The sequence below is a fragment of the Metopolophium dirhodum genome, chromosome 1 (genome assembly GCF_019925205.1).
Source record: "Metopolophium dirhodum isolate CAU chromosome 1, ASM1992520v1, whole genome shotgun sequence".
Lineage (NCBI taxonomy): Eukaryota > Metazoa > Arthropoda > Insecta > Hemiptera > Aphididae > Metopolophium > Metopolophium dirhodum.
The window spans coordinates 7,495,214-7,509,617 of NC_083560.1; the positions used below are offsets into that span (position 1 = coordinate 7,495,214).

The window sequence follows — 14,404 nt, forward strand, 5'->3', positions numbered from 1 at the left end:
CAAATGGGCGATCCTAGCAAAACATGTTACAGGAAATAATAAACATCGTGTTGGTGATAATTATTTTAAACACCAAGAAAAATATAATTTTACAAATCTATCATTTCCAACACCACTAAATCAGATTAAAATTTTTGAAAAAAATAATCCAAACGTCTCTGTCAATGTTTACGGTATCGATAAACAATTTCAACCACCAAAATTTCCGGAATATAAAGTATTTCCACTAAGAGTAGTACATGAAGAAAAACCCGATCACTTCGATCTTTTACTAATTTCAGACCAGGACGATAACACACACTATAGTTACATCTCTAATTTTTCAAGACTCATTAGCACTCTAAAAACCAAACATAATGGACAGTTAATTTTCTGCAAACGGTGCTTTACATCATTCGATAAACAACAATACAAATATAAATTAAACGGAGTTGCAGGACTTGAACAACATAAATTAATATGTGGGGAACACAAGCCCATACTACCTCAGTTACCTGAACCCGGATCAATACTCGAGTTTACTGCATGGGATAAAACGCAACGTCATCCTATAGTAATTTACGCGGATTTCGAAGCAATTCTAAAGAAAAGTGATGAGAAAATTGGAGAAAAAACAACAGCTTTTCAAGAATACGAGCTCATGAGCTATGGGTTTATGGTTAAAGCAAATGAAGAAATACCAGTGGAACTGCTTGAAAAATTCGGAATTCCGACATCGCCTGTAATTTACCGTGGAAATGAAAATAATAAAGACGTGGCGAGACATTTTATAGATAGTATTGTGAATATAGGTCAAAAAATTGAAAAACTACTCAAAACAAACACCCCTATAATTTTCATTATTGAACAGCGGAGAACACATGAAACATGTAATACTTGTAATTTATGCAAAACCAAATTTTCTCATGAAAATCATAAAGTGGCTGATCATTGTCATTTATCAGGGAAATTTAGACAATCATTATGCAATACGTGTAATCTTAAACTTCAAACACCTAACTTCGTACCAGTATTTTTTCATAATTTATCAAATTATGATGCACATTTTATTGTCACTCGTCTCGGGTATGATACAAACTCTATCTCGGTAATACCAAACAGCGAAGAAAAGTTTATTACGTTTTCAAAATACATTAGCAACTTCTTCACATTAAGATTTATCGACACACTAAGATTTATGGCCTCCAGTTTATCAACACTTTCAAAAAATTTAATTACACCAGGATTTGAAAAGTTTAGAGACAGTGCAAAACATTTTTCTACACAAGATTTACCACTAGTTACTCGTAAGGGGGTATACCCGTATGACTACACAGATGAATGGGATAAGCTTGAAGAAACCAGTTTACCGGCGAAAAAATATTTTTACAGTACATTGGACGAATCACATATAAAACATGAGGATTTTGAGCATGCAAATACAGTTTGGAATCATTTCAACTGTCAAACACTCGGGGAATACTCTGATCTTTATTTAAAAATCGACGTGCTGCTGCTGACTGATGTGTTTGAAAACTTCCGAGATCTCTGTATAAGAACTTACCATCTGGACCCATCATTTTACTACACAGCACCGGGATTTAGTTTTGACTGTATGCTGAAATACACGGGTCAACAACTTGAACTGATTTCGGATTATGATATTTTGTTAATGTTCGAGAAAGGTGAGGCCAGGTTATTTATTAAAAAAAAAAAATAATGTGATAAAATATCTGTTTTTATTATAGGAATTCGTGGCGGCTTGACCCAGGCGAGCATGAGGTATGCAAAGGCGAATAATGAAAAGACACCAGATTATGATCCAACACAACCAAAATCATGGCTTGTTTATCAGGATTATGAGTATAATGTTATATTTAATTTAATATTAAATTTATTATATTACTTAAATTGCAGGTAACAACTTGTACGGTTACGCAATGTCACAATTCATGCCATACGGAGGATTTAAGTGGGTTGAGCCGAAACTAGAGGGGCTAAATGATTTAAACGATAGATCACCAATCGGGCGGATGTATGAGGTCGATATATCATATCCAAAAGAACTTCACGACAAGCATAATGATCTGCCATTCCTACCGAAAAATAGTATTCCACCTGGTTCAAAAGTTAAAAAACTTATGGCGACTTTAGAATCAAAGAAAAACTATGTGATTCATTATCGGAACCTGCAGCAGGCTATAGCCAACGGACTCGTTGTGGAAAAAGTAGCATATTTATTTTATTTATTTTATTTATTGCATATTTTGTTTTATTGTAGGTTCACAGAGTTGTGCAGTTTAATCAGTCGGGCTGGCTTAAAAAATACATAGAATTAAACACTGAGATGCGGAAAAAAGCGAGGAACGACTTTGAAAAGGATTTCTTCAAACTCTTAAACAATGCCGTTTTTGGGAAAACCATGGAATCTTTAAGGAAACGTTTTAAAATGGAGCTTGTTTGTAGTGAAAAACGTTTGCAAAAACTTATAAATCTTACTACATTCAAACACTGTACTACGTATGACGAAACCCTCAACGCTGTCTCATTAGAAAACAAAATTATCATGTTTAACAAGCCAATATATATAGGTAAATATATATATATATAACTAATTTACTATTATCAAACATATTTTAATATTTTTTTAATTTTCACCAGGTTTTGCAGTGTTGGAAATTTCCAAGACCGTCATGTATGATTATCATTATAACGTTATGCAGGCTCATTATAGGGATAAAATTGAGCTCATGTATACTGATACAGGTAAATGTTTTCAAACTATACTAATTTTCATATATTAATTTATATTGTAATTTTAGATTCACTGGTATACTATATTCAAACCGATGATTTTTACAAAGACCTGGAGAATAATTCCAATTTACTCGATCGAATGGATACATCAGACTTACCACAAGATCATCCATGTTACATTGCTGAGCGAAAGAAGATCCCTGGTTTGTTTTCCGATGAAACAAATTCAGAGGTTATGACGCATTTTTGTGGGCTCAGAGCAAAGTCTTATTCATATAAGATCAATGGCAAGGAGAAGATCAGGGCGAAAGGAATCCGCGGGCATGTAGTCAGAAACCATATGAATTTCAACGATCATTATCGCTGTCTGTTTGGTGATACAACTTTGGATGTGATGACGGAGAATGTCTCTATCCGGTCGTTCAATCATCGGTTGAAGACTATTAAATCAACCAAATTAACTTATAATAGTTTCGATGACAAGAGGGTTATACTTGAGGATCAAATACATACCTTGGCTCACGGTCACTACTCTATAGAGTGAGTTAGAAATAATTGTATATTTTAATTTATTGTACTTTAAATATTTCTGAATTGTATAGGGACACCAGAACACTAGAGCAAGCAGAAGCCGAATTAATACAACTTCCGGAAGCCGAGCTAGACAGATAGTTTTTTTTTTTTTATTTATTATAGATGATTTGTTTTTATATTGTAAAATATCACTGTAGATATTATTATTATTTTTTTTTATTTTGTAAAATATCTCTGTAGATATTATGTGGATATTATATTTATTATTATTATTATTGAATTGATTCTAGTTAGGATAGGATAGGATAGTATAGGATAGGATAGGATAGTATAGTATAAAGAAATAACTCATTGATATAAAAAAAATAAATAAATATGATATTTATTTTTACAAATTATTTACAAACCATTTTCTTAGGCTAAATACTTTATAAAATGAACATTGTTTAGGATTGAAATCCATATGAAAAATACAGCATGGTAAAGTTTCTTCATCACATATTTGGTCTAGTGGAGGGCACCCCATGTCGTCAATATTGATGATCCCGATGTGAGGAATATACTCTAAAAGAAGTTGTTTTTTCTGATCGCCTTTAACGTATATGAAACTGAACTTTAGTGAATTCAGTACTCTACCTAGTTCTTCATACTCAACATCCCCATATTCCAAAGATAGTTTGTGATAATTACGCTCCAACCACTTGTTAGTTTTCCGACTCTTGTTATCCTGTATTGATTTTGAATTTTTAAAAATCCAATGTTGAGTGGCCCATGTTTCTACATCTACTATAGACATTTCTTTTATCATGTATTTATTATCCCTCCCGAGAATGCAATGGAAATCAATGATGGCAGTAGACATAATTATTATTTGGATGACAGTACTTCAGGAATTTGTTTCAACTTGTCTGTATTTTCTTTGATATTTTGTAACAATGCTTTGATTTTTATAAGGTGCTCTTGTATATCATCACACGTTAATTGAAGTGTTTCAACTTGTTCTTCTTGTGTTTGAATAGACTTATGATTTTCCTCGAGTAAATTTCCAAATTTATCTAGTCTTATACAATATGATTTGATGGTTTGTTCGAGATTTGTTACAAATTTTCTCGTTTCACCAGCCTGTGAACATCCGAACACGTTCATACCTAGAGCTCGACTGATGCTATTTTCTAATGTCACTCGTATTTATCCAACTATTGTGCGTATTATCAAACCCTAGCCATTTTACGAACATCTGTTTTCCCTTCCTACGGATAATTTTCTCGACTAAATAATCGTTTGGGAGATTGGTCTTTTGAATTTCTTCAGAGTAGAAACAACCTAAAATCGGGTTTCCTGTATAATCTTGTAGTTGATAAGTAGTGGGGGATGTCTTGTTTATTTTGGTTATTTTAAATATTTCTGTGGACCAGCTCAGTAGATAACCTTTTGTAAATACCCCTTTATATATACTGATACGGACGTTATCACCAATGTTAAATTTAATTTTTCCATTAAGAATCGGACGTTGCTTTAATTTTACCGAAGAAGGATTGTTATCAGCCTGTCTGGGTGTCATAGATATTGTTCTGTGTTTTGAATTATTATATTCATCAATCATAGATTGTAAAATAGAAACCCATTCATGTGTTCCTCGTGCAGTGAACTCCCTATACATTTTTTCTTTAATTGATCTGTTAAGGCGTTCAACGATACAGGCCTTCGTTGTACTATACGTAGAATATTTATGTATATTGTGTTTCTTCATCAACGCATCGAATGTCGCATTGTAAAATTCTTTACCGTTATCGACCTGTAATAGTTTTGGCGAGCGCTTGAGTAGTATTTTTGACATTGCATTTGAAACTTCTTTAGCCGTTTTCGACTTTAAAGGTATAGCGAAAGAGTATTTCGTGTAACAATCTATGATAGTTAGAAAATATTTATAGCCTTTATTCTTTTTAGAATAAGGTATCATTTCCACCAAGTCTGCCTGCCATAGATCGTTTTTACCATCCACATTAACTCTTCGCCTTGTATAATTTTTTTCTCGCTGGTTTGTGTAGTTCGTTTGCTATATCGCGTTTAGACATTTGGAATTCGTTTTATTAAACTCGTTTCATACAATTCTTCGTAAATTGAAAGTATTTCGTTGGAAAGCCCTGTATTACCGGCAGCTTGTGAGGCTAAAAGAAGTCGTAACCTATCAACCAACTCGTTTGGATCATTCCAATATACTAAATTATGCGCTTGTAATTTCACACCCGAACCCGAGGTGAATAGCTTGCTAATAATTTGCTCATACTTTGTACCACCCTTCCTAATTTTTGTTCCGTCCTGTGTTAAATGTGCTGAAGTATGAATCAGTATTTCTTTATACGTATTTAAGTCATTAGCGGTGTATTGCATTGGATATCTGGAACACAATAACTCGCTAAGCCCCTGTGTCAGTGTATAAGCGTTTTCTTTCACAATTATTGCACCGTTTTTAAAATGTATTACTTCTGTACCTAATTTGATAATGCCTTGAGAATTTTTTTTTGGACCATATACTCTATCTTTTTCTTGGTCTTCTAATTTACGAAAATTTGCAAACCGGTTGTCGGCTACGTTGGAAATCATATCATTATCGACTTTGGAAGTCTGTAATTTGTTCAGAGGTTCGATTATTGGCTGAAGTGTTTGTGATACAAAAGATTGAATATCAGCTTTTCCATGTTTTAATGCAATATACTTGCGTTTAATATTTTCTTTAGCTTTAATCAATTCACCGAGTACCTCGCCTTTAGACGACATATTTGTGAATGAAGTGTCTTATAAAAAAACAATAGTTTATATAACAACGAACGTATCAAATCCGTGACGATAGCGACCATTGTCACGTTCACTGTCTTTGTTTATGACAATAAATTCAAATCCTCCTTTACACCAACATGAAGTACAAAAGTTTTTAAACTCGGGATATGACACATCACCAGAGCAATGTTCGTTGTAAACATGCTTTAGGTTTGTCTCGTCTTGTTTAAATAAAACAATAAAATTTGCGTTATCACGTAAAAGTTGTTTAGGTACTTTTGAATAACTCTGAGCCAAATAGAAAACATCTACTAAATTATGGCGACCTCTGGAAAAGTAAGTCCTTGCAATCTTCTGGTTTTCAGTAATAATATCATCGAAAATAAACACAGAGTTTGGTAAAGCTTTTTCAGGTTCGATAACTTGCTCGTTTTCGTAGAACGTGAATAATTGTATTCCATTAATACCTGATAAAATATCACTCAATAATTTATACTTTGGTTGATCCAATGTTTTTGAATATATGTAGACGTTGTGAAATCGTATACCATTTATATGTGTTAATAATGTGAATATTAAATTAGTTTTCCCACAGCCTGAAGGGCCCATGATAAGCGCTCTAATCGTATTAGGTAGAAGCACACCATGTCTTTGTTTTTTATACGAAGTAGGTGGGTCCACGTTTTCAACTGTGAGTTGTATATCTTGTTTAATGAATTTCATTTTTTAAATAAATATCCCTGTAACACTAAGAGCGTAATCAGTACACGATGTCACTCGCTCGAAGAAAGACCAAGAATAAAGGTGCTGGTCTTATAAACACGCTTATAAATAAATTACCATTAGAGCTTCACGTACCTGGTGAGAGTAAATACACGTATATTAACGTGGTAATGGTAATAATAAAAATAATATTTCTTTATAGGTTATCAATATTGTGGACCTGGCACAAATTTGAAAAAACGATTAGCTCGCGGAGATAAAGGGGTAAATCCTTTAGACACTGCGTGTAGAGAACACGATATTGCATACGATCTTAGTAACTCTATCGCAGATCGCAACGAGGCCGATTATATATTAGAGCAACGAGCCTGGGATAGGTTCAAGTCTAAAGATTCGAGTTTAAAAGAAAAAGCTGTAGCTTGGGGCGTGACTACCGCCATGAAAGTGAAACGTAAAATCGGGGCTGGATGTGGGTTTAAAGCAGCCATCAGAGCAGCTAAAAACGTAATAAAGAAAAATATCGGTGAAAAAAACCTGATGAAATTAAGTAAAAAGTGTATAACCGTCGCACGAAAAACATTCAAAAATAAAAAGACTAAAGTTCCAAGGGTTATATCAATACCAAAAAAGGGTGGAGTGTTGCCGTTAATCCCGATTTTCGCCGGTTTATCAGCACTAGGAGCACTGAGTGGCGGTGTTGCCAACGTTGTCAAGGTTGCGAATGAATTTAAAAGAAATACGCAATCTCATTTGGGCGGCGGATTATACATCGCGCCGTATAAAGGTAACTCGTATAAAATCGGATCAAGTCTATATCTTGCACCATATAAAAGTGGAGGGGATTTGAAAACGAAAAAAACTAGAAAAACGAAAAAAAATAAAAAAAACTAATAACTACGTTACCCAGAAGAGCGCTGTACGATTTCGAACTTATAAAATTTGCATGTTTGAATAAAATACCTCATTTCATCGGCGTGTTTACTCGAGATAGGTTACCCGTACGTCGTAAACGAGTAGAATCAGCGATTGTTAACTTGGATACGGAAAACGGTACAGGTACTCACTGGGTAGCGTATAGAAAAATCGGAAATCAAGTTGAATATTATGACAGTTTTGGAAATTTACCACCTCCATTAGAAGTACAACGATATTTTCACGGATGTGACATAAATTTCAATTACAGCAGAGAGCAGAAATATAATACTACAAACTGTGGACACTTGTGTTTAAAATTTTTATCATGTATACGATAACGTTAAACGGGAACTCGAGTGAATTGTCATGCGACATTTTTCCACCGCTAGAAGTAGAAAGCACAGCACAAATATGTCTTTTGAGTCTACAGACAAATAATTCGATACCGAACATTGAACCCGGTTGCAATACTATCGGTTTCCGTAATATGATTGGACAAAGAGAGGAAGTTATTATACCCACAGGCTCGTATGAGTTTGAAAATTTAGAGACTGTTATAAAAAAAAATATGCCCGATTATATCGACTGGTTTGAATTAAAAGCAGACAATACCACATTAAAGTGTATAGTCTCGTGTAGTCATGACGTAGACTTATCAGTTGAGAATAGTATAGCGAAGTTATTGGGTTTTAGAAATTATTTATACACTTCTGGTATTAATCATGAATCTGGAAGTACAGTTAAGATAATGAAAATCAATAGTATAAAAGTAGAGTGCAACTTGATTACTGGTTCATTCTGTGATGGAGCACCGAGCCAGATCATACATGAACTTTATCCAACTGTCCCACCAGGTTATAAAATCATCGAAGTACCTAGACATCTAGTTTTTTATGCTCTCAATACGACTTCAATATCTAGAGTATACATCGTGTTAAAAGATCAGAACGATTGTCTAATAAATCTGCGCGGTGAACCAATTACGATTCGATTACAAATAACGAGTGGAAATGGCATTAAAGTTTAATATAAAAAGATCTACAATCAAAAAACCAGTTAGTTTACCGACTGTCGTGAAGAAGTCAACATCTAGACCGAAAAAAGGCGAGATCAAGCTCACGAAAAATAATTTAAATTTTCTACGTTCGTTGCAAGTATAAAAAATAATTATGGACGACTCGTATTTAGACGTTGGGGTCGATTATGTCGATGAGTGTAAAATAACACAAAAGCATTATCATTCGTTCACTCCATACTCAAACATGTCTTTATCAAATAACGATGAAATTAGGATAAGTGTTTTAAATATGGATGCATACACTCTACCATGCGAAAGCTATATTTATATAGAGGGGAGAGTAAATAAACCGTCCGATGCAGTGGGAGATGTACGTTTTTCAAATAATGGATTGGCATTTTTATTCTCCGAAATGCGCTATGAAATAAACGGAATAGAAATTCAAAAATTAAAAACACCTGGAGTTGCATCTTGCTTGAAAGCATATTGTTCGTATACTCCAAACGATTTGAATACGTTGGAGAACGCTGCTTGGGACTCGGCGATGGATGGTGAAGATAATAAAAACTTTATGAGCAACAATGTATTTACCGGGTGTATCCCTCTAAAACATTTATTTGGATTTTGTGAAGACTATAAAAAAATATTACTTAATTGTAATCAACAGCTGATTTTAAATCGCGCATCTACCGACCTGGATGCGATACATGTTGTTGGGGAGGGCGCAACTGCATCCGTTGAAAAAAATAAAAAAATTACGATTGAACTTACTAAGGTGACTTGGAAGATGCCTATTATCAGAGTTAGTGATAGAGAAAAATTAAGGCTGATAAAAGTAATAGATTCACATAGAACACTATCGTGTGCGTTCAGAACCTGGGATCTCTGCGAATATCCTATTCTCCCTAGAAATACCTCACATTCGTGGACGGTAAAGTCCAGCAACTTGTTAGAAAAACCGAGGTTTGTGTTATTCGGATTACAAACAGATCGAAAAAAAAATATTGAAATAGACGCTGGACGCTTTGATCACTGTCAACTAAAAAATCTTAAGGTTCACTTAAATTCTGAAGTGTATCCATATGAAGACTTTCGTGCTGATTTTAAAAATAATACAACTAGTATACTGTATAAGGCCTATGCAGACTTTCAAAAATCATATTATGAGAAAGAGTATAGTGAACCTTTATTGTCAAAACATATTTTTCAAAACTATTCACCAATCATCGTTGTTGATTTATCGTGTCAAAACGACAATGTGAAGTCGTCAACCGTAGACCTACGTATTGAATTTGAAACTGATACCGTTATTCCGGAAAAAACTACAGCGTATTGCTTAATATTACATGACCAGATTATAAATTATAGCCCGTTTAGTGGCGAAGTTAGAAAATTGTAAAAATGTATATAATTTTTTTTTTTTCCTCTTATGTAAAATATTGTAACCTTATGCTAAATATATATATATATATATATATATATATATTGTAACCTTATCATTATTAATAAATAAAAAAACTTGTTTTTAAATATCACACTTGTTTTTATTTTACACAATAAGAAAAATAATAATACAGAAAAATTAATTATATTGTGGTCCAAATGGCCCATCGTTTTCCGAACGTCCTTCCTGAATGTTTTCGAGGTGGCTCTCTTGTGCTGGATTTCCCTGTAATTTTTTTTTTAATTAAAATATGTTATGTCGGATTTAAAAATGATTATTACCTGCGGATATGAACTGAAGTACGATTGTGGTGAAAAAGCTATGGAACACTCGTCATTGTATCCCTGTAAATAAAAAATATTTTATTAACATAACATAATATAAGCTAAAAGGAAAATTGCTAGTACCTCATATTTTTTTACTTTCTCCATCCATTTTTGAACGATCGAATCAGTTGCATATAATTTTAGTTGATTTGTGAAAATGTAGTCGTTCTCGCCAATAACATGTATTGAAAGATAATTATTATCGATGTTCCTCACATGAGTTCTCATGTAACATGTTTTGCTAGGATCGCCCATTTGAAGCATTGTGAGTCTAAGTTCTGCGGATTAATCACAGCTTTTTTATTTTCTATTGCGCCTGGTAGTTGTATGTATGATGAGCCGCCTATAGGTTTATATTTATATACACCTAACATTAAACCGTCTATACATTATAATGTGAAACCACTACCTTTGCTTGTATACTCGTCTTGCTCTTTCATTAATTTAGCGAATGCCTCTTCGACAGTTTCCTGTACTCTGGTATCACAGAAAATCGCCTTAGCCGATGTTTTAAAAGCACGGTTTTCCGATGAATATTCCACATTCGGTATATTATATGTCGCCTCAAGCTTTAAATTAAACTTGATCGGATTTTTACTCGCAATTGATTTTAGTAAATTGATTAGTTCGGATTTAATCGAATCAAGAAAGTAGATATAGTTTTGAATATTGTTGGTATTTTTCACGTAATACCAGGTAATTGCATGATTTGATGATGTAGAGATTTGTGTAAATCCTGAAGACTTTACGAGATTTAAACGTAATTTTTTTAGCCTAACAGCCGACGTTGTATTTGCACTGGAGACACGTTTGCCATTAACGAGCGTAGTGTATGAATCTTTTATTTTTTAAAAAAAAAATACTAATTAGTTTATAGCACGCTTATAAAAAAAAAAATGCTAACCTTGAAAATCATAAAGTCCGAGATTCTCAACGGTGTCTAGAACTTCCAAGCATTCAGCGTCATTCACGTTACTCCAAAATTCGTCCATCGTGTTATCTCGTTCTGGTGATAAGCGATCATTTTGTCCGAAAAGATCAATATCGTCTAGAACCTCCCAGCATTCATTCGCGTTACTCGTAAATTCGTCCCTCGCGTTATCTTGAATGGGTGATAAGCGGACATTTTGTTTATCTCGTGCAGTTGATACGCAATCTTTACGAACGGATGATGGACCAGGCTGTAAGTCTGGCACAAAAACGTGTGGCGCGATTTGTACTATACCTGATAAAACATTTGAAATATAATAATAATAAATATTTAAAGTGGATACAAAAATACATACCATGAGCATTTTTCAAATGTTTATTGAGACTGGCCTTATAACTGAACGTAATACCACACCTAATACACGGGATACGCTCGGCGTTGTGATTTTTTTCGTGTCTAGTTAGATTACGTTTTAAAGTGAATTCCGAAGGACATTGTCGACATTTAAACATTTCGAGATGTGTTTTTCGGTGAGCGATCAAATTTGACTTGTATACGAATTTCAAAAAACATTGTTCGCATTTAAACATATTAAAGTAAATGAACAAGAAAAATTAAAACGTTATATGATAATATTACGTGCGTAGTATTGACACAGAGCGATCGAGAGAGATATAGGTTAATATGGTACGACAAAATATCATCAACTATGGGGAGTAATGAATAGCGGCTATTCATTCATTCATTCAAAAAATCCCTACCTAAGACCTGCCGCCGCCGCCGCCGCCGACGCTGCCACCACCGATCTCAGTTATACAATGAATAATACAGGGTCGTCGGTTTGTTGTATATATCGGGTGTGTTAATATCCGTATGGTAAAGTGTTCAAGCCGCCTGTTTTAAAAATACTATAAAATCGAGTTTAAACGTATAATTAAAGATTGTATAGTTACCTTTTCTAGATGCGGTATACAAATTGCATGCAAGGAATAATATATTTAGGAACTAGACATAAAAAAAAAAACTATAATTAGGTTCAATTCGGCCTTATCATTATTAATAAATAAAAAAACTTGTTTTTAAATATCACACTTGTTTTTATTTTACACAATAAGAAAAATAATAATACAGAAAAATTAATTATATTGTGGTCCAAATGGCCCATCGTTTTCCGAACGTCCTTCCTGAATGTTTTCGAGGTGGCTCTCTTGTGCTGGATTTCCCTGTAATTTTTTTTTTAATTAAAATATGTTATGTCGGATTTAAAAATGATTATTACCTGCGGATATGAACTGAAGTACGATTGTGGTGAAAAAGCTATGGAACACTCGTCATTGTATCCCTGTAAATAAAAAATATTTTATTAACATAACATAATATAAGCTAAAAGGAAAATTGCTAGTACCTCATATTTTTTTACTTTCTCCATCCATTTTTGAACGATCGAATCAGTTGCATATAATTTTAGTTGATTTGTGAAAATGTAGTCGTTCTCGCCAATAACATGTATTGAAAGATAATTATTATCGATGTTCCTCACATGAGTTCTCATATCAGTCTTAGAATTTTCTAACGCTACGTTTGATTTTAAGAATGAAGCGATTAGATCAATTTGGTGTATTACAATCGGTTTAATTATAATAGATTTTCTATTGATAATCTCAAAAATGGTGTATTCTAAATCTTGTAAGGTCAAAAGATCCGTGCGATTTAACAGAACACGACATCCGTCTTGAATTTTTGATTCTAAAACAAGTGTGTTCTCCGAGTGATATGTCATACTAGACATTGAAATTACGTCGTTATCCAAAAATAAATTTCGTTTGTATTTTTCTGGACGATCGAGTATGAATGATAGAATGTTCCCCATAAGTCTGAATATACTTTGTAGAAAATCGATAGGAATATTTACATACCGCGAAGATGTTATAATATGAATCACGGTTTTGAATTCATCGGTAGGATCTATCCCAATGTTTAAAAATTTACGAGCTGTGAAGTCGATGGTTAGATTACTGCAATCGATGAGCTTGGGTGGTGGTGACGGTGGAGTATATTTAAAAGTTTTCTTGTAAATATCTGCCATATTTTCGATTGGACCAGCCATTTTAATTTTAAACACTGAAAAATAATTATGATTTAAACGTTGAAAACGAGACGAGCACACGGGTAGAGTAGACACTCGGAGCGATGTAGACACTTGGAATGATGAAGAGCGACTGATTTTATGAAGTGTAACTGTGTTCTTAGACGATTATATTAAATATTAATTGGTGGGGGGACATCGAATAGTCCCTACAGAGTTATCGTGGTAATGCATGCAGCTACAGGTCTGTTAACGCTGAGGATGTTTACAAAGGAATGTGCCTTTATGTGTGTGTGTATTATATTTCTGTATGCTATGCAGGAAGCTACATGTTCGTTAAAGTTGTTTACGTTTACAAACGGGAAACATTTTTGTAATAATTCTCGAATGCCATGCGTGCGAAAACATTTAAAGATTATGCTAACGTCAATGTGATAACTGATAACATAGATATGATAACGCGGTGGCGGGCTCGCGGCGGCCCTTTGTAAGGTGTAGCGTTGGTGGTGTTGGTGGTGGTGGTGGTGGGGGGAAATTATAGAATGTTTATTGTTAGAAATATCAGTGGAATATTATATGTAAACTATATTATAATATATGTATGTATGTGTGTTTGTACGTAAGTGCGTATGTAGGTATTTATAGATGTGATAACTGATAACATAGGTATGATAACGCGGTGGCGGGCTCGCGCGCGTTCGCGGCGGCCCTTTGTAAGGTATAGTGGCTGTGGTGGTGGTGGGGGAAATTATATATCTCGTACGTATGTGAACGATTGTCGTAAACACCAGTTAAAGGAGATAGAATATACCTCGTAATCATAAGCGAGTAAGTTGCGCAGTGGTGTGTTTGTCGTATGGGAAGCGACCTGTTCGAGTTCGAATCCCGGTTCGACAAAAAAATTTTTAAACTA

General features: G+C 34.0%; 2 protein-coding genes across 2 annotated transcripts; both read left to right on the plus strand.

The window, feature by feature from the left end:
- Window positions 1-1,756: 1,756 nt before the first annotated feature.
- LOC132936534 (uncharacterized) lies at window positions 1,757-3,496 on the plus strand. The gene is made up of 6 exons (XM_061003273.1): window positions 1,757-1,838; window positions 1,897-2,207; window positions 2,261-2,570; window positions 2,641-2,745; window positions 2,802-3,276; window positions 3,339-3,496. The coding sequence occupies exons 1-6, from the start codon at window positions 1,757-1,759 to the stop codon at window positions 3,406-3,408; spliced, it is 1,353 nt and encodes a 450-aa protein (XP_060859256.1). The 3' UTR covers window positions 3,409-3,496.
- A 5,359-nt stretch (window positions 3,497-8,855) lies between these two features.
- Window positions 8,856-10,103, plus strand: LOC132943850 (uncharacterized). The gene has a single exon (XM_061013014.1). The coding sequence runs from the start codon at window positions 8,856-8,858 to the stop codon at window positions 10,101-10,103; it is 1,248 nt and encodes a 415-aa protein (XP_060868997.1).
- The last annotated feature ends 4,301 nt before the right edge of the window (window positions 10,104-14,404 follow it).